Raw genomic sequence first — 24000 nt, 5'->3', positions numbered from 1 at the left:
TTTTGTATTCCTACTGTCTAATTTCTGTTAAAGGGTGTGATCTTTTCATGGCAAAAGAACTTTAATCATATCACGATATTCTGATATATCTATCTATTTATCTATATTTTATGATAAGAAAATCAACGTAAATAAAAATATTGACACACGTAACCAGACCGACAGGCATGACACATACCCCATTTTAGCTGCAGCATGGAAGCCTTAGGTTTCCCCAACACGTGAGGAGGCTGGCAGATGCCTGGGTGCACTGCCTCCGTGGTCAACACCGCCGTTTCACTCCAATCACTCAGGCCGCCTAAACTTATGCATAAAACACGTACTTGGTAGCTCTTCCCCGGTTCGAGGTTGCAACATTCAAACTCAGTGTCTTTCCCAGAGTAAATGAGCTCAAAACCTGGAATATTTGAGTGAGACAGGAATTTTTTGTTGGCACAAGCACTTCAATTTGGTGCAGAGGCTATTTATATCTTTTCAGCACAAATGAATTTACCATAATCTTTTATCAAAAGAATAAAAAAGAGACTCGTGTGTCCATTATTGTCTAAAAAGCACATTTTGTGAGAAATGAGATATCCTTCTTATCTAAAACAAAGAGCACAAAAAACGTACCACTGCCTCTGTCGATTTCTAGCCTGTAATCCGTCACTGTAGAGCCCCCATGGTCAGCAGGAGGTGACCAAGTTAACAACAACTTGCTCGATTTGGGTCGACCTTTCACACTCACAGTAGTGGGTGGTTTTGGGCGGTCAGGCAGTGTGCGGTAACAAACAATATCGGAAGGATGTGATGTACCTTCATCATTGTGGGAAAACAGCTGCCAAAGAGATCATATGTAAAATAAAAATGAAGGGATTTATGTATTCTTCACATACATATAAACAAATATAAAGTAATAGTAACAATTACATAAGATACAACAGGTTATGATTGCACTGCCCTTACCCTAAACTTGTAGTCTGCATTTCTTCTGAGGCCTTGACACTCGTATTTTGTGTCAGTGCCATTATACACTGGGCGAAAGCCATATCCATTCAGTGAATCTTCCATCTGAAGGGTAAAGCTTTCCTCAAGGGGTTGTTTAGACCATCCTAGACTAAGAGAATTTATACACGCTTGCTCTAGGCTGGGTGGGGAAGGCTGTGAGGGCGCCACGCCACTTGTGAATGCCACTGCCTCTGGGCTGAAGTCACTGAAGGGTAAAGAGTTGGGTAAGCAAAAGGAAATAATGAACAAAATAAATACATAAACAATATGCAGCCAGTTATACCCTTTTCTGTCTTCAGAAGCATATTGTTTCAGTCTCTAGAAAATCTTTATACCTCTGTCCAAGATCATTAACAGCAGCCAGACGGACATGGTAGCGAGTGTTAGGGGTGAGTTTGGTGATGGAGTGTTGTTTTCCTCGCCCTCTGAACACCTCCTCCCATTTCCCTCCGCTGCCTCCATACAACTCCAGAACAAAAGCTGTCACCCTTGACCCATTCTCCTTGACAGCACTCCATCTGTAAGAGGAGTGAAGGAATCCTGTGATTTGTCCACACTCGAAGGAACTCTTAAATATTAAATATCACTTTTTTATCTACATACAAAAAGTATCAAGTAAACTCTATTCTATATTATTTTCCAATCACTGTAGTTAGCAAATTCAGTTTAGTAATTTCTTAACTGTTAACCCATTCATGCCAAGCTGATTATTTGCCTAATGCTGCTCCCGTTGTGAAGATAATAAGCGCACACAGCCTCCACATGCTAGATCTATCACGACATGATACTGCGCTACACTTCTCAGAGCACCCTACAGCCGCCTGATTTGACAGGATACCGAGTGCCCCCCACCCCCACCCCTCTCTCTCTCTCTCTCTCTATTTCTATTTCTCTCTCTCTCTCTTTGATAAATCGAGAACAATGTGTCTAAACAAATGGAAGTGCAATGAGTATATCCATAAGTAACTATGTAAAATGTGTATTCAAAGGGAGAGATCATGATGCAATAGGACATCATCTCGCAGGAGCGAAATATTCCCGAGATGATGGCACGGCATCTGGCGTGAATGGGTTAATGGATGACAAAAATCAAACTTGAATCTATTCTCTGCCATAAACTGACATACAACCTTTTTTTCTTGTCACTAGCATTGTTCTGTTATAAAAAAAATTATCAATGTAATAAAGATAATAAGACTGACACATACCTGAATTGTAAAGACGTTTTCGTTTTATATGAAAGCCTAGGTTGCTGTGGAGTGTCTGGCACAGTAGAATGAGTATGGAATGGAGTCACATTTGTTGGATCACCACGCACACCACCACACACACATTGCAGGCTGGAAGAAATAAGAGATTTTGCAACAAAACATTTTGACATGGAAAACATGTAACATATATTTTAGATAACATATTTAAGCTATCTTCATATCATATTCATTGGTAACACATCTGGCAGGTTTACCGTCTGCTAAGAACAAATGAAACTCACTAGACCCTATATTCTGTGGCCGGTTTAAGCCCACTAATGGTAAGTTGTGTGGCAGCAATGGACTTGTGCAGGCTGTTGTTTAGGAAGACCTCATAGAGGAGCTCTGAGACTGGTATCTCCTCCTGCTGTTGGTTACTTAGCTCTGGTGCTGACCACTGGAGAACAGCTTCAAAGGGGGTCAAGTTTATCACCTGCAGAAAAGGGAAAAAAAACAATAAAGAAAAACATATGTAAACAGATTCAGCTTCACCAAAAGGCAGAAGCTCACACAAGTAAAACAATATCAGAGCAAAATGCATGATAGACTGTCAGGAGCATACCTTGGGGGGTTTAACCTGAGAGAGGAGGAGGTGGAGGTTGTTTCTGGGATCCTCACCATCCTCAGCATGGATCTCTTCATCTCCGGCAATCTTCCGTGGCAGTAGTTCTGTAGATTGATGAAAAAACCTCAGTATAAATAATCATAATGTAAGCAAGCGTATACGGTAAACCCTTATTTCACACTGGGGTTAAATTTCTAAAACCATGTAGTTTGATGAAATCTGCAAGTGCTACTGTGTGAAATGTATAATATGCGTGCGTTTACTGTTAATAACAACTATGTAAATAAATACTGTCCCCTTGAAATATCATGATGCACCCAAGGTGAGAGTACATGAGCTGCTCCCCCTCTTTCTGCAGGTAATCTTGCAAAGTATAAATCACTAAAATGTGTAAAGGGAACACTCAATGATGAAGATATTCCACTGACTGCTCAAAGTATCAGTAAAGGATTTAATAAGTGCCTCTCCCAATCATTACCTTGCAAGCCCTGCCCCAGTATGGGTACATAAGGCTACCTGCCAGACCCTTGGTTAAACAAGTGAGTGACTGGCAGATAAGTTTTTTCTTACTTTAGATATAGCTTATGAGCACTCTATCTAGAATGGTAAGGATGTTTGGAGGAGACTGTCCATCCATTAACAGCATGAATCAAAATCTCACTCCTAGCTTTCAAACCTTCAAGCAAGCGAGTTGTGACTGTGGTGCGCAAACAACAGTCATCCATGTTAATTGGGCATAGCAATCTGCATAAGTAATGATCAGGGCAACTGGATATCTTCCCCCCCCCCACCCATAAAAGACGGTTTGTTCACTTTGAATGTTAGTTGACTAGCTGTAATGATTGTATTGATTAATCAACCAAGGTTTTACAACATTTATGAACCATGATCCACTTTCCTTTGATGTTCAAAAGAAGAGCTCTATATCTCACCCTAGAATCAAAATCAATAGTTATGTCCTGAAATGACTTAAATGGCTCCAAAGAATAAATCCCGATAAAGCAAAACCTGCTTCCATACCTTTCTTCGGGGATAAGGGAGGGGTGCTGTGTAGGCTGCTTGATCCAGACTTGTTGACATGTTGGTGCTGCGGTTGTCGCTGGTAATACTTTCGAGGTTTTTCATACTGGCGCATGTGCCGCTCTGACTTCTGGGTGTAGTGAGGTGGTGGCGAGGCTAGAGGAGAATGATGATTTGACATAATGATGAGACAAATACAAAATACACAAAATAATTTTGGCATAATCCTTGATTAAAATTCCATATGTATTCTAACATCGTAATAATAATAATAATTTTTTTAAATATTGAACAACAGTAATAAAGAAAAAATAATTACAATAATAATGTTAATAATACAAATTACCCATATAAGAATCAAAGTAATAACAATAACAAATATAAAACAAATGCCCATACCTTGTGTCAGAGGCGGAGACACCACAGGGGAGTATTGTGGTGGTGGTTGATATGGGGGCACGTAGCCCTGGGGAGGAGGTCCCGCGGGTGGGGGTCCAAAGAACTGGGGTGGGCCTTGTCCTGCATTTGGACCCTGACAAGAAAAGCAAAGAATTTGATAAGATACTGGTCAGTCTTCATATGGTTTATCTTTGACAAAACTAGACTAGGCGAGACATTCCTCTCGGCAATTACAGGAAGTTCATCCGTATTAGTCAAAGGTTGACGAAATACGGCTATTTGCATTTACATACAAACAAACTTCTCTGTCTAAATTCCTATAGCTTCATTTCATCTTTAATCTAACCTTTCCAAAGCTTCTACTTTCTAAAATCATTAAACCTTTCACCAGATACAAGCTATCAAAATGAAAGCTTACAATATTTTCCCTCCAATCTAAAATTCACAACATTAGTGCTCTCTTATTTCACTCAAATCTCGCAGTTCTTTCCTTTACTCTCTACCTCTCCTTCTATCAACAGTAAGATGCAGAAAGACTCTTTAAAACAAATATGAGTAACCATCAGAAAAAACAAACAAACAAACAAAGACTGTTGCCCAGACATAACTGCACCACACTCAGGTTTGAACAGTTCCCTTGGCTCGGGAGAATCTATGATGTGCAGAATGAAATAAGAATGAAATAAGAGAAGCAAAGAAACTATTGGTAACCCACAAACAAACATTCAGCATGTGGGAAAAAGAAAAAAAGAAAAAAAATATAGCAACAATACTACTACTACTATGATAATTATAATTTTCATGAAAATTATAATAAAAAAAAGGAAATATAATAACACTAAAAATATATCATAACATAACAAAATAAAACCAGAATCACCATCTTAACAATTTATTACAAGTGATAGGGAGAGGGACAGAGGGAAAAACTAAGGCGGCTAAAACAACATCAAAAGATCCAGAAAAAAAAGGAAGTCATAAAGCACAATGATAATAACATGTAACAATGTGTAAAAGGAAAAACCCCAAGCAAGGTTCAACCACCTGTACCATCACAAAAGCATCAACCAAATCAAAAGGTCTCTCAACAGTGCATGTGCACATGTACATATTCATATACATGACAATCCACACACACACACACAATCATGTTTTACAGCAAGAAGCTTTGGCCAAGTCCACTATACTGTCCTATTACACATACCACCAGCATGAATGTGGTCACTTGACCATCGGGACCCTTCACTCGCAAGACCATGGGTGGCGACGGCTTACTGGTGCCAGTCGTTCCTGTGATGCCAGATGCACTGCCTTCAGCTGCTGATTCAGTAGTCTCTTCCTTTTGGTTACTTTTTCCTCCTCCATTTCTCTTTGTCTTCTTTTTGGGTGTGGTCTGTGATCTTTGTGAGGTCTCAGTGGCAGAATTAGTGGTCTGGAGAGAGACAGTGCTTGGACTGTAGCTCTGGGAAATCATAGGACCTGCCGCCACAGTTTGGATGGTTTCACTCCTGCTTTTTACTGTTCGTGATGCCTCAGAACTGGTTGCTGCAATCGGTGTATGCTCAGTACTGTGATCATTGGGTTTAGTGGTATTAGCTCCTCCACTTTTGGCCTGCCAGGCCTCCAACTCAGCACTTGCAATCAAAGAGTCTTTCGAGTTTACAGTTGCAGTCTGAAAGGACCCTGAGACAGCAGTTTTGGGCTTGGAGTTTGCTATAGTAGCCTGAGTGGAGTCTGGGTCAGCAACGTCGTGTGTGGTCTCAAAATCATCAGTAATAGTCTGGGAAATATCACCTGTGGTCTGAGAGTCAGCAGACATGACCTTCGAGAGCCGAGTCTCTTCGGCCGAGAACTGGGAGGTCACCGCGCCGGGGTCAGTGGCATGTGAGGCAGGCGAGACAGCAGAGTCCTTGTCCGGCGCCTGCTCTTGACCCTTGCTAAGTACCATTTTAGAGGTGTTGACAGTTTCCCCTCCTGCTTGAACGTTCTACTTGGCCTGGCGTCCTTGAGCCAGCTGGCTCAGACCCTAGCTATCTGTTCCTCCTTGTCTGAGGCTGTTCTTCTCGACCTCCTGTCTCCTGTTGCTCCGTCCTTGCAACAGCTGGTTTTCTCCTCTCAACCTCCTGTCAGACCAGCTGTCTTCTTGCTCTTCAGTCGCTCCTGATAGTTCATTCATCCACACCATCTGGAGGCCAAGACGCCTTGCCACCAGGCGCATGTGGTGGCTGACGTCTGCTATCCCAGATGTGAGTCGTATTCGCCAGGCCCGGGAAGATTCTCTCTCTCTCTCTCTCTCTCTCTCTCTCTCTCTCTCTCTCTCTCTCTCTCTCTCTCTCTCTCTCTCTCTCTCTCTCTCTCTCTCTCCTCTCTAATGGCGAGCCGATGTTGATATTTGCCGTTTGCGTCTTCGATAACGTGGAACTCTCACCACCTTCGCGATCTCGTCACTCGCCCAAGTTCATTTAACGCAAACAAACAGCAAAACGTGGCCTTCAGAGAGAAAAAAAGGTTATCATAAACACCTCAATCCATTTGAGTTTTCACCCCCTCGCCCTCACCAACCCTTAATTCCCCAATACTCGATCATCACCGCGTGTAAGACCCTCGGAACGGAATCTGACCCCGACGGCGAAAGCTAATCAGCGCCCTCCGTAATAACTCCGCCTCCATCACTACTCTTACTGTCACACATTAATATTTCAAACCCTCGTCATCTGCGCTCGGCAATGGCTTATTACCACCAGCTGTCGGGACGGGGAACAGCTGGACTATCATGTGCTGAAGAACGCGTCCCTTCAAAGCTGTTTAAATGAAGTAATGATAGTTCCTCTCCCCTTCCCGAGAACGACTATTCGCAGCCGTTATTTGTTCTGGGGCTACTCCAAAAGGGTGATGGATGGACGGCGCAGCACTTATCTTACTCTCGCATTGCTTAATGACTAATATCATAAACCGCATTTGAAAATCGACTACATGCGCACGTCCCCCGGCGCTGCCTGTACGTCCTGCCGTTGCATAATGATGGCTCGTGCAATGCCCTTGCTCTTCTGGCGCGCGCACGTACGCCGATTCAGGTTGGATATAAACTAGGCCTTGAGTGGATATACCTTGTACTAGATCGTCACATTACTTTTTGTGTTTAACTGTACATCCTAATCTACAAATCTAATTGTTAACGTCTAATGTATGTATATGTTGATTTATCTTTCTATTGTGGCTTTCCTCTGCTCATTCTGCAGAAAAAAAAAAAAAATATTTATAAGTCCACAGAGGAAACGTGGCAAATCGTCAGCCTGAAGTCACACTGCCAAACATGGCCGCATGTTATAAAAGAATAACACGTTTCCCAGCGTCGGACATTCAAACTTTTAAGAACGATTTCCGAAAACTATTGTGTGTGTGTGTGTGTGTGTGTGTGTGTGTGTGTGTGTGTGTGTGTGTGTGTGTGTGTGTGTGTGTGTGTGTGTGTGTGTGTGTGTAATAAATATATATATATAATAAATATGTATATATATTTATATACAAGTGTTTTCGCTTTCGCTCCTTAAATATCTCTAAATATGTACATGGCAAATATACATATTTCCAACATATAATACAATACATTCGGTAATGAGAGCACGAGAGAGCTCCCTCCAGCAAGCACTTCAACAAATTCCTAACAATTACATCCGGTTAAGACTCAGTTAACGACCTCATTAGACCAATTCAAAATTGCTTAACTTTTATTGGTACAAATCAATCCTTTAATTAGAAGTTGACTGCTAACTTGATGAGAAGAGAGTCCCTGACTCGTGTGTCTAGTTGTATGTATATGGTAATGAATGGGGAGAGACATAATAAACTTTTTCTCAAAGCCCTTTTTCTCAAAGCCCTTCTATTCATCTCGAAATCCTTAAAAAAACCAAAATTCCCATGGGGGTTACGGAGGATATCGAAGACTTGAGCGAGAATCAAATATCGCACATTTCTGGCATCGATTTCGACCACTTTTTTAAACCCTTCATCATCGCACTAAAACCTTTCCTTATCTGCTGTCTGCTTCAACCACTCGAACCAAACAATATGGTCGAATTATAAAACCACGTGCAGGCGAATTACGTTCCTCATCACACGTTGATTTAAATGATTACATGTCACTTAACATTACAGATGTCATGCACTGGATACACGACAGTTTTCCGCCTTTCAAGCACTTCACGTATACTACAAAACACTTTATTCTGTAGTTACGTTGGTTTTCTAACACCGGGCGTTAGTTTATTTCACTGCTAACGCTTCTCTAGCTAACACTCGCCCGTGATTCTTGCACCGAGTTTACAATCACGCTTCCAGGAATTTGCATTCCACACTGTAAACTGCACAAGCATGTTCCTCAACAGTTGTTTATTCAACTTGGGCGTGCTTGCCTGTACCCACGATAACACCGCCGCCCATGAACACCACCAACTTGTATATCACGAGACAAACCCACTCCTGTCGCCGTGATAATCAACAATTGGGGGAAACCGCGATCTTATGTCACTGACTAAATATTACGTGACAAGAGCAACACACAGGTAGGTAAGTCGGAATGCGGAGACGACTCGAGTCTCGCCAGATATCTCGCTCTTTTTTTTCATTCTTATCTCTACAAGGCTACCTTGCGCATGGTCGACTTCATGATCTGTTGTTTCACAAATAGGGGAGTCGACGGGATTTTTCACCGCCCCATGAAATCCCTAGGAAAAGAGCAAAAATGTACTTATAGGCGTGAAAATGCCTCGAGAAAATAGCCGTTTGCAAACCAACGTCGGGACAGGCTGTGACCGGCGCCCCGGTGACCTTCCAAGTCTTTTCCTCTTTGTGTTTCGCGTTTCCTAGACTCTCCTTTGAATTTGAAGCGTTCGCCTCACCTCACTTTTTTGTTAGGTGGCCGAGTCGGAGATATAATGCGAGAGCTACGGCAAAAAGGGTCGAAAAAATGGCCAACACACTGGCCAATGTGGCAACGTGGCATATACTACGTGTCAGAAGGGGCGGGTGGGGAGGAGGGGGGGAGGAGAGGGGGAGTCGGATTGCACTCTCAACGCAACATATTTCTCCCCATACTCTTTCTCTCGTTGTTGATTTACTGTTATTTCCCGTCACAATAGACTACAACTAGTGAATTAAGTCACGGAAAGATCAGCAACGGACCGGACAAATGAATATTTCAGTTTTGAGTGGCGTGGAAGAGGGTGTGTATGTGTGAGGGGGAGAGGGAGGGGGAGGGAGGGAGAGGAGGATATACTACACGTCATCACACACTCGCACAGCGATGCCACATTCCTCTAGCCATTTCATTTACCGTCATTTTGTTTCTTCTCTTCACTTTAATCGACACGCTAAACCATTTTCTTAACTACAAACGGCGTCATACTCTTGTAAAAAACGCGCTCTTTTCCGTTGATAGACGTAACTATCTCGTCCCCTACACTTACTCCTTCTTTTAAAAGTCCCATTAATGAACTAACTAATAACTTCTTTTTACGAATATGCTAGTTGTCTCAACATGAATGACCGGACCAATTCATGAAGTTAATCCTCGCGATTGAGCTTTCCTTCGAGCATTCCCAGGAAGCTCCTCTGCCAAGCGACGCGGAACAAAAACGGACCTTGTTCTCCCTGCACACAATAGCTCATTTCCAGCTGCAGAGAAGCCGCTACGAAATAGCCGAAAAGGCGAAGAAAATGGAGAGCAATGAACCCGACATCGCGCGAGAAATTTACTAAGATTTTATTGATTGTCTCTGTACGAGAGTTTTTCCCTCCTCGGCCGGTCCAGCCAAGTCGCTGCCGACGCGCGGAGAATTCGCGGAGATTTCCTCGCATCGATTGTACGCGGCGGGTCGGGCGGCGGGTCAGGCGGCACGGCCATCTCTCAGTCAGTCAGTCAGTCAGTCAGTCAGTCAGTCAGTCAGTCAGTCAGTCAGTCAGTCAGTCAGTCAGTCAGTCAGTCAGTCAGTCAGTCAGTCAGTCAGTCGATCTCTCAGTTTCTAGTTACATTAAAAAGTTCGAGAGAGAGAGAGAGAGAGAGAGAGAGAGAGAGAGAGAGAGAGAGAGAGAGAGAGAGAGAGAGAGAGAGAGAGAGAGAGAGAGAGAGAGAGAGTGTGAGTGAGTGTGAGTGTGAGAGTGAGTGTGAGTGTGAGTGTGAGAGTGAGTGTGAGTGTGAGTGTGAGTGAGTGTGAGTGTGAGTGTGAGTGTGAGTGTGAGTGTGAGTGTGAGAGTGAGAGTGAGAGTGAGAGTGAGTGTGAGTGTGAGAGTGAGTGTGTCAAAAACACTCAATCTCCACCGCCTGAATGCACGATTTCTTTCCATCCTCTGCCCCGTGCCCACAATCACATGCCGAACAGATTATGAATAGAACACACGAGTTTAAATTGTATACATTAGAAGTTACTTCATCTCGTATTTGCAATTTGAATTCCCAACATTTGCACGATGCGAAATGTGGCAACCTGAACCCCGAAGACTCCAATGATAAACCGAGAGCTAACGATAACCCCCCCCCCCATCCCCCATAAAAAAAAGCTTTGGCATTCCCATTTTCTCAAACAATATGGCTTGAAAAACGCCCCCCCCCTCCACCGATAATCAATACTATATTCTAAATTTGTATAAAAATTGTAAAAAAAAAAAAAAAAAAATGGAAGATCGAAGCGCTTGCAAAGACCTCAGACGCGACAGAGATATTAAAGGGGTGTGAATGGCGGATGCAGGAATATTAAAGGGGCGAGAGACTACCGCAGTGCAATGTGCAAGGGACCAGTTGCTAGAGGTAGAGAGAAAAAGAGAAACGAGGAGATGCAGGAGAGGGAGAGGGGGGGGGGGAAGAGAAACGAAGGGAGGTAGTGGGAAGGAGAGGAAGAGGGGGAGGAGGGAGGGAGAGGGAGAGGGAGAGGGAGAGGGAGAGAGAGAGAGAGAGAGAGAGAGAGAGAGAGAGAGAGAGAGAGAGAGAGAGAGAAAAGAGAAAGAGAGAGAGAGAGAGAGAGAGAGAGAGAGAGAGAGAGAGAGAGAGAGAGAGAGAGAGAGAGAGAGAGAGAGAGAGAGAGAGAGAGAGAGAGAGGGGGGGGGGGGAGGAGGAGGGAAAGGGAAAGGGAGAAAGCGATTGAGAGGGGGTAGGGTTATGCACTTCCCATCCCTAACGACTGAAAATGGAAAAATAAAAGAAGAGGCATAGCCATAGCATTAGCCATCCGAGGGAAAGCAGCACAGCACCTCCGCCAAAGTTCCCGCAGGAGTTGGCTCGGTTGTTGTTGCTAGCACGAAGGTCTGCTTTAATGACCTCATGCCATCATGACCCGCACCGCCGAGTGACCTGTTACCGGGCAGCGGTAAGACCAGAGGCCATCGAGTACACAGAGGGAGGGGGGGGAGGGGATGTTGATACACGTCTGACAGCCGCTGTGGCTATGCAGCAGCCCCGACCTCCACTGGCACTCGAGCCTCGCCGCGCGACCGCCAGCTTCAAACTCGCTCTCCGTCCGAATCTCCAAGGAGACACCGACTTCAAAGAAACATGATTTCCCTCGCTTTTCTTTCATCTCTCTCTGCTACTCGGCTCGGATTAAGTAATTCTTAACCAGACTTTCCATCTCTCCTTCTCTAACCCTGACCATATCCCTCTCCTTTCTCCTCTTCCTCTTCCTCTCCTTCCCCTCCCTCTCCTCCTTCAGCTTGTACCCAAGGTCTTCCTGTGCCCCAACAAGTTCGGAAGTACCCAGCGCGTCACAATGACGTGTGCTTGTGCACTCCGATGTGGCGGGCTGTATTTATATCGCTCGCTAAATAGCTTCCTGCTAAATCTTCAAACGTGATTGAAGTGAACCCTGGAATAGCATGGGTACATCAGACTGTACCCTGATGTACTCTGACGTTAATTTACCTACCCTACCGCATCTTGGGTGAAGCAGCAAGCAACGAAGGAGCGAAAGGAAAAGGGAGGAGAGAAGAGGAAAAGAGGAGGAGGGAGGGAGGGAAGGAGAGGAGGGAGAGAGGGGGAGGGGGAGGGAGAGGGGGAGAGGGAGAGGGAGAGGGAGAGGGGGAGGGGGGAGAGAGAGAGAGGGGGAGAAAAGAGAGAGAGAGAGAGAGAGAGAGAGAGAGAGAGAGAGAGAGAGAGAGAGAAGGGGAGGGGGAGGGACAGGGAGAGGGAGTGGGAAAAGGAGGAGGAGGAGGAGGAGAGAGAGGGAGAAAAGAGAAACGGTGGAGAGGGAAAGGGATAATGGAAGGAGAGAATGAGAAAGAAGAGAGAATCCCAGAGTGAGGCCGGGGGGGATTCCAAAAGCGATAAAGACGAAAAAAGCCGACGAGGAGAGGGCGGCGAGTAAAAGGCGATACCAGGAAGGGAAAGGCAAAAGAAGTGAGCATCGAGGCCGTCAGAGCGCCAACCCGGAGCGATGAGAACAAAACCAAACATTTGCTTGGTGAAATCAACGGGATTTTTTTATTGATATTTGTGGAGAGAAATTGCCAAGCAGCAGATACATCGGAGTGATCTTGCATCTTATCTGCCTTTCTTGAGGTAAAAAAAAAGTCGTTTCAATAAACTGTACCGATTTTTTTTTCTTATTCATCATCGTTCGCCAAAGACAGCGGCTGTTCATGACCCCAGCCGCACCCAATTTCCAAGGCATGGTTAAATAACAAAGGAGAACACGAAGAAACCCCGTATCATTGCCTTCCAAGATTCTCGAGATTCTTGAGTGTCATTATGCAATAGCAACTCAGCAAGAGACTTGTCACGCCACTAAAGTAAAAAAAAATAATAATAATAATAAAAAAAATATCATTAAAACAGCGATAAAGGACCCTTTGTAAACTTCTCCTTACTCTCTCGTCGCGTGAATTTTGATCGGCTTCTTCGCTTTAAAACAAAATCTTACGTTCCTTAGGATTGCAAGTCATAGCACCAGAGAAGCAACGCACTATGCTTTTCAAATTCGCGATGATTTCCCCTCCAGGCTTTCCTTCCGTTTCTGTGTGAGGCTGCTTCTATTTTCCTCCTTTTTCCCCCTCTCTCATGTCTCTTTTCTCATGTCTCTTTCCTCATGTCTCTTTCCTCTCTCATGTCTCTTTTCTCATGTCTCTTTCCTCTCTTCTCTCTTCTCACTTATTTCTCTTCCTCATCTCTTCTCTCTTCTCTCGAGCTTTTAGTTTTAAAACAAGACCTTACGTTCCTTAGGACTGCAAGTCATAGCACTGGAGACGCGCCGCACTTTGCTCTTAAAATTCGTATCAATATTCCCGTAGGCTTTGCCTCTGTTTCCGAGTGAGCGTGTTTCCGTTGTCCTCCCCTCCCCCCCCCCCTCTCTCTCTCTCTCTCTCTCTCTCTCCCTCTCTCCCTCTCTCTCCCTCCCTCTCCCTCTCTCCCTCTCTCCCTCCCCCTCTCCCTCCCCTCTCTCTCTCTCTCTCTCTCTCTCTCTCTCTCTCTCTCTCTCTCTCTCTCTTTCTTTTTCCTTTTCCTTCCCTTTTCACTGCTGCTTAGGACTGCTCTTTTCTTTGTTCATTGTTTATTTCTTCTTGTACGTCTTCCCTTTCTCTTTCTACTACTACTATTACTGCTTTTTGGAGGAAATGGATAATATAGAACCCTAAGTAAACAACTACAGCAACAATACAGTGCAATAGATCATATGCACATGTACACGCACGCACACACACACACTGCAAACAAACAGCAACAGCAAACAGAAAAGCGGGATCACCTAACCGAGTTTTTTTCCCCCCGTGTTGTGTTCTCGACACTGGGAACGGCCTTGACTCTCTCGCTCTCTTTGCTTGCGCTTCTTTCTGCGGTCATCTCTGGTTTCTCTGTCTTTGTTTATTCTTTTGTCTCTCCTCTGTATCATCTTCTATATTGTCTCTCTCTCTCCTCTGGGACGTCTTCCCTCTTTGCCTCTGACTCTTCCATTCGTTCCTCCATTTATGGAGAAACGAACGTCTCTCTCTTTCGTCTCTCTCATTCACTCCCTCACTCACTCATTCACTCCCTCACTCATTCACTCCCTCACTCATTCACTCACGTCTCACTCACTCTCTCCCTCTCTCGTTTCACCATTTCCTTAGTGCAGCGAAGCATTCTTTTCCTAAGGACAAACACATGAATTCTGTTCCAACACCATAACATTGCTGAGGAAATGTTCTCCAAAAAGAGAAAAAAAAAGTCTCCATATTTTTTTATTACACTCATCCAGGTTCTAACTCACACGCACTCAATATCTCAAATTAACTTTATTGCTGCAGGATGTGAGTGTCACATCGGTTATTTATAAAACAGAAAAAAGAATGATGAAAAACGGTGATAACCATGCCCCTCGCAGGTGGTTATCTCCGTCTCTTTAATTGGCCGCAAATGACAGGTGAGCCGATGAAGTGGCCTGACGTCATCAGATTCAAAATGCGATCACCTGTGTCGTTCACAACGACCCCCCCTCTTTCCCCCAACGGGAATAATTCACCCCGTCTGACCGATAAAGATGAATAATCAATAACTTTGCTAATCTGAGGACGCTTTTATGGAATTCAAAATCAGAGTAATTGCCCGCGTTCATTATCTTTAACGAGCGTATCGGATATGAACTTTAGAACCACGCGAAGAATACATTTCTCAGCTTGCAAGGTTCATAGGAGCCCGGATAAGGATAAAGGGGTGTTGGTATGGGCAATGGTATGGGTCCCGTGGGCGAGGATGCGGATGAGGGTGGGTGCAATGACGTACCCACAAGAGGGAGGAGGCATGTCCGACCCAGGGCCCCCTTATGTCTTTGTTCTTCCGAGGGACCTGCGGCAGCTACGAGTAAAACGTACCCCCGTATCTATCAGATGGGAAGACAAATGAGTAGGCAGTAAAGCAACCGAAGGAGGGAAAACTAAATAAAGGTACGTTGAAAATCACTAGCTTGTAATGGCGGACCTCAGAGTATAGCACAAAATAGCTCACGCAAGATTATGCTACATTACGCAAAGACAAAGGAGTCCAGATTCAGCCGAAGCCACATCAAGGAGGCGAATCCAGAGTACACCAGGGTACATCAGGGTACGCCAGGGGAACATTAGGACAGGGAGCACGGTACACGGCGTGGGACGGGGCGTAGACCAGGGAAGGGATGGGAAGGGAAGGGAAGGAAGGGAATTCCATCGACGGAACAAAGGAAACATAGACACCTCTATCGCCAAGACTCCTTCAAGATGGACAACACTTGCTGCTTCTCAAATGAATCCGAATTTGTAGCTTTCGCTCTTTCTTTTTCACTCTTTTGTTTCCCTTCCTCTCTCCCTCCCTACTTTCCTTCCTTCCTCTCCCTACCTCGCTCCTTTCCTTCCTTCCTTCCTTCCTTCCTTCCTTCCTTCCTTCCTTCCTCTCCCTCCCTCGCTCCTTTCCTTTCCTTCCTTTCCTTCCTTCCTTCCTTCCTTCCTTCCTTCCTACCTTCCTTCCTTCCTTCCTTCCTTCCTTCCTTCCTTCCTTCCTTCCTTCCTTCCTTCCTTCCTTCCTTCCTTCCTTCCTTCCTTCCTTCCTCTCCCTCCCTCGCTCCTCTCCTTTCTTCCTCTTTCTCCTCTCTCTCACCTACCTCTCTCCCTCTCACTCTCTGTTTGTTCCATGTTATATCCGTCTCCTGTGCAATTTGCAGACTTGCTACGCCATGTGCCATATTTCCCCTGTTAACCCTTGTTACAAAGAATAAAAAAGACGACTCGGTAAAAAAAAATGACGCAACACTTCCGGTCCCATCCTTCTCCCTGTCAGTCGAGCGTCCTTCACAAACATCCTAGAACGTAACACCTGCTAACTGGGTATGTCCTGGTTCTCCTCCCTTCCCCCAGACTCCCACTCTTCCTTCTCTATCATCTCTCTCTCCCTCTTTCCTTCTCTACCTTATTCCCGTCCATCTCTCCTTCCTTCCCTCATCCCTTTATCCTTTTTCACCATCTTCTTCCCCCTCTCACTCCCTGCTGAACCTCCACCCCCTACCCTGATCCCCCTTTACCTCCACCTTCACCTCCCAACACCATACCATCCCCTCCCCTCCCCTCCTCCCCATTAACCACCTACTACCCTGCAATCCCCTCCCCCTCCCCCTCTCCCTTTCCCTTTCCCTCTCTCTCCCTCTCCTCCTCTCCCTTTCCCTTTCCCTCTCTCTCCCTCTCCTCCTCTCCCCCTTTCCCTTTCCCTTTCCCTTTCCCTTTCCCTTTCCCCTTCCCCCTCTCCTTCCCCCTCCCCCTCCCCCTCCCCCTCCCTCTCCCTCTCCCTCTCCCTCTCCCTCTCCCTCTCCCTCTCCCCTTCTCCCTCTCCCCGTGCGGCGTTCGCGCGACCGCTGCTCTCCCGGGCCCGGAACACCCACCGACTGTCGCCCCTTACGCGGGACACGTGCGTCGCCCTTTGCTCGCTGGCGTGACTGTTCGTTGACTTGCTTGTCCGTCCTTGGGTGGGTTATTGGGTCGGTCAGTCTCCGTCTCGCTTTTGGTCTCTCTCTCGTCGTTTGTCTGTGTCTGTCTGTCTGTCTGTCTATACGTCTGTCTTGCTTTCTGCCTGTCTGTCCCTCTCTCCCTCACTACATGTGCTTCCTAATGTCATATATAGGCAATAGATAAGCGTGCACGTGCGTGCTCGCGCGTGCGTGCGTTTACTGTGGCGTGTACGTGATACAAGCGGGCTGAGGGGAGGGTGTCAGGAGAGATATGAGTGTAACATGGTGGCGGTGGGGGAGGTGGGGGCAGAGAGGGAGGGAGGAGCAAGAGGAGAGAGAGGGGAGGTGGGATAGGGGGTTGGGGGGTGAGGGAGAGAGGGGAAGAGGTAGAGGTAGAGACAGGGGAGGGAGGGTGGAGGGCTGGCGAGCGCGTTCACCCTCTGTTTACATCCACGCCTGGTAACCACATCAGTGCCCTCCTCCCATTCCCTTGGCGGTAACTTCTACTCCGTTGAAAGCAGGACAAGTGCGCAGAAATGGCGGTTCTTTGTTGCACTTCTCCCGAGTCCTTTAGCACAATCTTGCAAGTGTGAGTGTGTGTGTGACGTGAGGGTGGGAGGGGGGTCGCACAGGACTCGTTCACGGGACGACCTCGCGGATTCACGTGGCAGCGCCTCCCAATATCCGAAGCCGAGGTCAGAGACTCGAGTAAGGGACTGGACACATGTCCCGTGTGTTAGGTAAACAAGCGAGAGACGATCAAGAAGAAGGAGGAGGAGGAGGAGGAGGAGGAGGAGGAGGAGTAACAGAAGCAGGAAGAGGAGGAAGAGGGGGGGGGGCGGCGACGACGACGAGGAGTAAGAGGTGAAGGAGGAGGTTGGGGAAGAGGAGATTGAGGTTGAGGATGAAGAGAAGGCGGAGGAGGAGGAGGAATAGGCGGAGGGGGAGGAGGAATAGGTTGAGGAGGAGGAGGAGGAGGAGGAGGAGGAGGAGGAGGAGGAGGAGGTTGAGGAGGAGGAAGAAGGGGAGAAGAGGAGGTTGAGGAGGAAGAGGAGGAGGAAGAAGGAAGGAGGAGGAGGAAGGAGGGAAAGGAAAGACGAAGAATGAAGAAGGTCGAGGTGAGACAAGGGGAAGACAAAGGGAAGGAGAAGGAACAGGCGAAGAGGGAAGGAGGTCGAGGGTATGGCAAAGTAGGATAGACAAAAGTAGTAGTAGTAAGGAATAGCGAAGAGTGTAGAAGGAGGTAGAGTGGTATGGGCAAAGTAGTACTAGTAATAGTATTATTATTATTATTATTAGTAGTAGTAGTAGTAGTAGTAGTGGTGGTGGTAGACGTAATAGTAGTGGTGGTGGTGGTAATGGTAGTGGTAGTAGTAGTAGTAATAGTAATGGTACAAGTAGTAGTAGCTGTAGTGGTAGTAGTTGTTGTAATAGTAATAGTAGTGGTAGAAGTAGTAGTAGCAATAGTTGTAGTAGTAGTAGTTGTCGTAGTGCGGAGTATAATGTAATATGTATGATCAATGTTAAATAAATAAAAAATAGGCCACTTAAAAAAAAATGTAATAGCAGCAGTAGATACAGTATTATTATAGTAGTAGCAGAAGCAAAAGTAGAAATTGATGGAGCAGAAGTAGAGGTAGAAGTAAAGAGTAAAAGAGGTAGAAATAGTAGCAGTAGTAGTAGTAGTAGTAGTAGTATAAGTATTAGAAGAAGTAGTAGTAGTAGTAGTAGTAGTATAAGTATTAGAAGTAGTAGTAGTAGTAGTAGTAGTAGTAGTAGTCGCAGCAGTAGTATTGGTAGTAGTCGCAGCAGTAGTAGTAGTAGTAGTAGTAGTAGTAGTAGTAGTAGTAGTAGTAGTAGTAGTAGTAGTCGCAGCAGTAGTATTGGTAGTAGTCGCAGCAGTAGTAGTAGTAGTAGTAATAGTAGTAGTAGTAGTAGTAGTAGTAGTAGTAGTAGTAGTAGTAGTAGTAGTAGTAGTAGTAGTAGTAGTAGTAGTAGTAGTAGTAGTAGTAGTAGTAGTAGTGGTAATGGTAATGGTACTAGTAGTATGCGATGTTGTGGTGGTGTGATGGTAGTGGGAGGAGGAAGACCTACCGGAGGGGGGGAAGGAGGAAGACTCTGGTGGCCTAGTTCCCGCGGGCGCCGCCAGGGAGCAGGGGCGCCGAGCCGCTCCGCTCCGCCTTCCCGCCCAGAGCGCCTCCTTCAACCCCGCCCGAGTGACATCACACTCGGCAGCCTCAGCGCCTCTTCTCCTTCCCCTCGTCGTCTCCCCTCGCCGTCTCCCTTTTCCTGTCTTTCCCGTCTCCTCCTATCTCTACTATTCACACTTCTTTGTCGTTCCATCCTTCGCTTTGGGTAACCTTCCCCTTCTGAGCAACTAAACAAAAACGACAGCCGAGCGCGAGTGCATGATGCACACGGTCCCGCGCGGCGCATGACGGCGGTCAGACGCAACGCATCGTAAGTCATGTGACCGCCACGCCACGCTTCGCACGCCGCGCATGGCAGTTTACGAGCGCCGCTCCAATGCGAGCGTCGCTGCCCATGACCCGGAGGAGGTTGCATGACAATTGTTGCCGCGCGGCAGCCCTGCTGCAACGACCACCTGTTATAGCGACCTCTGGCGGCCGGCTGCTAGCCTCCCCGGCGCTCTCTCATAACATAATATATAACAGTAACAGTAATTTAAAACTCATACTAGTATTAAAGGTGACGTGACATGATGATGATCAGGATGATGATGATGATAACTAAACAATATCAGTGATAACAATGATGAAAACAATCATGATCATAATAACAATAACAGTAATAACAATAATAAGAATCGTCGTAAGAACAACAACACTAATAAATAAGCTGATCAAATGGCACACAGGATAAATCACGGCGCGGCCAGCTGTTAACACGGAAAATCCCCCACAAGCGAAACTTGAATCGACTCGACTCTGCAGCCTCTGTGCCTTCTCTCTCTCTCTCTCTCTCTCTCTCTCTCTCTCTCTCTCTCTCTCTCTCTCTCTCTCTTCTCTCTTTTCTCTTATCTCTTCTCTCTTCTCTCTTCTCTCTCCTCTATCTCTCTTCTCTCCTTTCTCTTCTCTCTTCTCTCTTTCTCTCTCTTTCTCTTTCTCTCTCTCTCTCTCTCTCTCTCTCTCTCTGTGTGTGTGTGTGTGTGTGTGTGTGTGTGTGTGTGTGTGTGTGTGTGTGTGTGTGTGTGTGTGTGTGTGTGTGTGCGTGTGCGTGTGCGTGTGCGTGTGCGTGTGCGTGTGCGTGTGCGTGTGCGTGTGCGTGTGCGTGTGTTCCACTCCCTTCTTACCGAGCGAGCGCCTCCATCGCTCGTCCTCTAAAACCGCCAGCCAGCTCGCCCCTGGTTGGCTCCGGATTAGAAATGAAGGCGGCACCGTTTTCTCCTCTCGGTAAGCCGCAGGAGAGGGTTCGAGACTTCGTCCTTTCACGAACATCAAATTGAAAACGAAAAACTGGAGAATGACGAAGGACTATCCAGTTGGAGAAACGAGTTAAAACAATGTGGAAATAGACACAAGATGGGGGAAAATGTAAACAGGAGACAGCGAGGAAAAAAACGAATATAAAAAGGAATTCAAAATCGTTAAAAACAACAAAGGGTTAAAAAAAAAAAAAAACTGGAGAAAAGCATAAAAAAAAGAAAAAAATAAAGTCCGATTTTTTCATCTAAATTTAAACGGTCATTCTGTCTCGCTCAACAGGTTTTATTCTCACGCTATATTCGAACCGTTAATCGCAAGGCTTACGAAAGCAGTTCACATTACAGAGCTATTGCAACAGGTTTAAATCATACGTCATAAAGAAATAAATATATATGTGTGCGCGCAGTGGCAGTTGAAGGTTAATTGCACGGTGAAAATAGCATGTTTACACCGCGGTGAACGTAACATGTGAATCTTCTAATGATGATAATGGACATGCACAGAGTCACACCACGACACACACGCAGCGGTGCATGGCGCATGACCGATGCCATGAGCTCTTCCAGCCGCCCACCTTACATAAGTGGGCGCTGTAACGCAAAGGTTGATTTGCGTAACACAATAAAACCAGTGGAAGCCCTACACTCGCCTTTCTCCTCTGTGTGTGTGTGTGTGTGTGTCTTTGTCTCTTTTCCTATCCCTCTCTTTCTCTTCCTTTCTGTGTTTTCTCGTTCCCATATTATATATATATATATATATATATATATATATATATATATATATATATATATATATATATATATATATATATATACATATTTCCCATTTTATCCCTCTGTTTTCAGTCTTACTCCCCTCTGCCATTTATCTATCTATCTATCTACCTACTGTCCTCTCTATCGTTTGTCCTCCTTCCATTTCTTCTCTTTGGTTCAATCTCTTCCATCCCGTGTCTCCTTTTTTCCATTAGTTGGTCTCACTGTTTGCCACTCTCTTATTCCCTCTTCCTTCCTCTTCCTCTCCTTCTCTCTCTCTCTCCCTTCCTCTTCCTCTCCTTCTCTCTCTCTCTCTCTCTCCCTTCCTCTTCCTCCCCCACCCCCTTCTTATCTCTCTCTCCATCTTAACCATGTTTTTTTCTCATCCAGACGATGTTGTTCTTAGCTTCATCTGCATAAATATTAGACACTACATATAAAACGTTTAACAAGGTACAATTCCGCGGTCCTTCTTGGGCGGTGTTCGTCCGAGCAGAGGAGACAGAAGCAGACTCAAAAATAACACTGACTGCTCCCACATACGGCCATGATAACACCCGTGGCAATTAGCGTTGCCGCTGTTAAGATAAGCAAAATGGCAATCGCAGCTGTATCTACTTGAACAAAAAATGGCTTTGGAAATAGAACAATGATACCGATTTTAGTTTCTTATAAGCCCCCTCTTAAATAAAACAATAAATACATCAAACAGAACATTAAAAAAAAAAAAAAAACAGAAGCCATTTCTACTAACAAACAAAGAGTAGCAACTGACCCCACAAAGAGCAAGAAGATAGAAGAAAAAAGGAAAAAAAAAAAAAAAAAAACTCAATGAAGCGGTAACTGTCCGTGACTCACATAGGGGCACATGGGCATGGGCACGGGCTGCGCCGACAGGATGACGTGCCTGAGCGTGCCCGTCTCGTCCACGATCTGCTGCACGACGTGTCCGGGCGGCACCTGCACCGGCAGCGGGATGGGCGGCGACGCGTTCGTCGAGATCATCCGCACGCTGGCAGGCCCTGGGAGGGGGAGGGGGAGGGAGAAGGGGTTAAATTCTGGAACGGGCATTCAAATTTCTTAAAGAGTAACAAGCAACAAATGCACAATTTAAAAAATAATAATAAACACACAAATACACAACCACACACACACACACACACATATATATATATACATATATAACGATACTATAATAGCACTGACAATCATCAAATTGAGTCCCAAAAATTCATTTTATAATACTACTACTACTACTACTAATAATAATAATAATAATAACAAAAATCAACAGGGCTATTATTACTGTCATCACAATTACCGATCAAAATTAGTATTGCACCTATCACTGTTGTAAGATATTTAACCCCCCCCCCGAAAAAAACTACCAACGTAAATGAGAAAAAAAAGTTCATAAATATCAACAACACAACCTTGTTCCCCCTCCCTATCCCTTGTCCAACTCAAACACACTCCTCCCCTACTGTGCCTATACACCCACTCCCCTCGCAACACCTCAATCTCTGCGGTAACATACGCTAAATAAACTGAAAAGCGAATGCTGCAGCGGCGAAACCGGGATTGAGTCTCTTTCGTGATTTGAAAAGATGATGACAAACAGAGGTAAAAAAAAATAATAATAATAATCTGATAGACGGCAGAGCAGAGTGTAACTACTACGACTAAGCACCACTAAACCCTTTGAATCCCCCCCCCCCACCACACCCCAACCCAAGTGAGGAGGCAACTTCGTCCTCTCACCGCTTGCTTCCTTCCTTCCGTCCTTTTTTCTTTCTTTCTTCCTTCATTTTCCTTTCTTCCTTCTTTTTTTCCTTCTTCCTTCCTTCCGTCCTTTCTTTTTTTTCTTTCTTCCTTCGTTTTCCTTTCCTCCTTCTTTTTCCCCTTCTTTCCTTCCTTCCGTCCTTTCTTTTTTTTCTTTCTTCCTTCATTTTCCTTTCTTCCTTCTTTTTCCCCTTCTTTCCTTCTTCCTTCATCCCCTTCATTCTCTCCCTCTTTCCCTCCCTCCCTTCTCTCCATCCTTCCCTTCAAATCTTGTAGTGCCGAGTACTTCCCTCAACAATACGTGAAGTTGTGGGAATTAATTAAAAGCAACTTCCTCCGGCTCTTTGCCTCCCGAGAAAGGAGCAGCGGCGTGCGGACGCGCGAGCGCTCCGAGACACCTACGAGATTGCAAGAACTTGTCCTGCGATTGCAAGTCGGGCTCGGGGAAAACGGGTCGGGTGGCGTAGGTACATACACACACACAGTGGGTGCACACGCGTCCTTTCGCCCGGACAACGAGACGTATGTATGCACGCACGCTTGCACGATAGCAGACACATGCATAAAAGTATACGCAGATACAGAGAAGACAGGTTGGCGGGCGCACGCACGTATGAACACACACACAGAACCAAACTCGGCATACATACATACACACACACACACACACACACACACACACACACATGCAAACACACCGAAACACACTGCAAAAAACAGTAAAATTTCGGTCGAGATAACCGCTTTGCCCAAAACTTAAGGGAGAGGAGGAGGAAGGAGGAAGCAGAGGAGGAGGAAGGAGGAAGCAGAGGAAAATAAGAAGAGGAGGGAGAGAAGGAAGTGGAGGAAGAGGAGATGGAGGAGAAAGTGAAGAAAAAGGGAGGAGGAAGGAGGAAGCAGAGGAAAATAAGAAGAGGAGGGAGAGAAGGAAGTGGAAGAAGAGGAGATGGAGGAGAAAGTGAAGAAAAAGGGAGGAGGAAGGGGGAGTCAGAGGAAAAAAAGAAGAGGAGGGAGAGAAGGAAGTGGAGGAAGAGGAGATGGAGGAGAAAGTGAAGAAAAAGGGAGGAGGAAGGAGGAAGCAGAGGAAAATAAGAAGAGGAGGGAGAGAAGGAAGTGGGGGAAGAGATGGAGAAAGTGAAGAAAAAGGGAGGAGGGAGGAAACAGAGGAAAATAAAAGAGGAGGGAGAGAAGGAAGTGGAGGAAGAGGAGATGGAGGAGAAAGTGAAGAAAAAGGGAGGAGGGAATGAGAAGAGGATGATGATGATGATGATGATGATGATGATGATGATGATGATGATGATGATGATGATGATGATGATGAGGAGGAGGAGGAGGACGAGAAAGAAGAACAGGAGGAGAAGTATCTGGGGA

The 24000-nt window shown here is 45.6% G+C and overlaps 1 protein-coding gene across 5 annotated transcripts in view; it reads right to left on the bottom strand.

Moving 5' to 3' along the window:
• The window catches only part of mtgo (miles to go), a 227969-nt gene that overhangs the window by 5932 nt on the left and 198037 nt on the right, over positions 1 to 24000 (bottom strand). For 3 of the 5 annotated variants that reach the window (XM_086537385.1, XM_086537383.1, XM_086537384.1), the window contains 10 exons: positions 21706 to 21869; positions 4222 to 4354; positions 3823 to 3978; positions 2800 to 2906; positions 2480 to 2670; positions 2196 to 2327; positions 1323 to 1505; positions 946 to 1192; positions 613 to 817; positions 179 to 397 (listed from right to left, as the gene is read on the bottom strand). In XM_086537385.1, coding sequence (XP_086393511.1) covers positions 179 to 397; positions 613 to 817; positions 946 to 1192; positions 1323 to 1505; positions 2196 to 2327; positions 2480 to 2670; positions 2800 to 2906; positions 3823 to 3978; positions 4222 to 4354; positions 21706 to 21852 — 1720 coding nt within the window. In that variant the 5' untranslated portion in view covers positions 21853 to 21869. Of the gene's footprint in view, positions 1 to 178; positions 398 to 612; positions 818 to 945; positions 1193 to 1322; positions 1506 to 2195; positions 2328 to 2479; positions 2671 to 2799; positions 2907 to 3822; positions 3979 to 4221; positions 4355 to 5425; positions 6712 to 8863; positions 9042 to 21705; positions 21870 to 24000 lie in introns of those variants that run through there. The other 2 variants (XM_086537386.1, XM_043023605.2) reach the window with 2 other exon arrangements.

The sequence above is a fragment of the Penaeus japonicus genome, unplaced genomic scaffold (genome assembly GCF_977035675.1).
Source record: "Penaeus japonicus unplaced genomic scaffold, GWHDUDI00000001_assembly GWHDUDI00000005, whole genome shotgun sequence".
NCBI classification, from domain to species: Eukaryota; Metazoa; Arthropoda; class Malacostraca; order Decapoda; family Penaeidae; genus Penaeus; species Penaeus japonicus.
The sequence above is the reverse complement of the archived record's forward strand: the minus strand, read 5'-3'. Positions and strand labels throughout refer to the sequence as shown.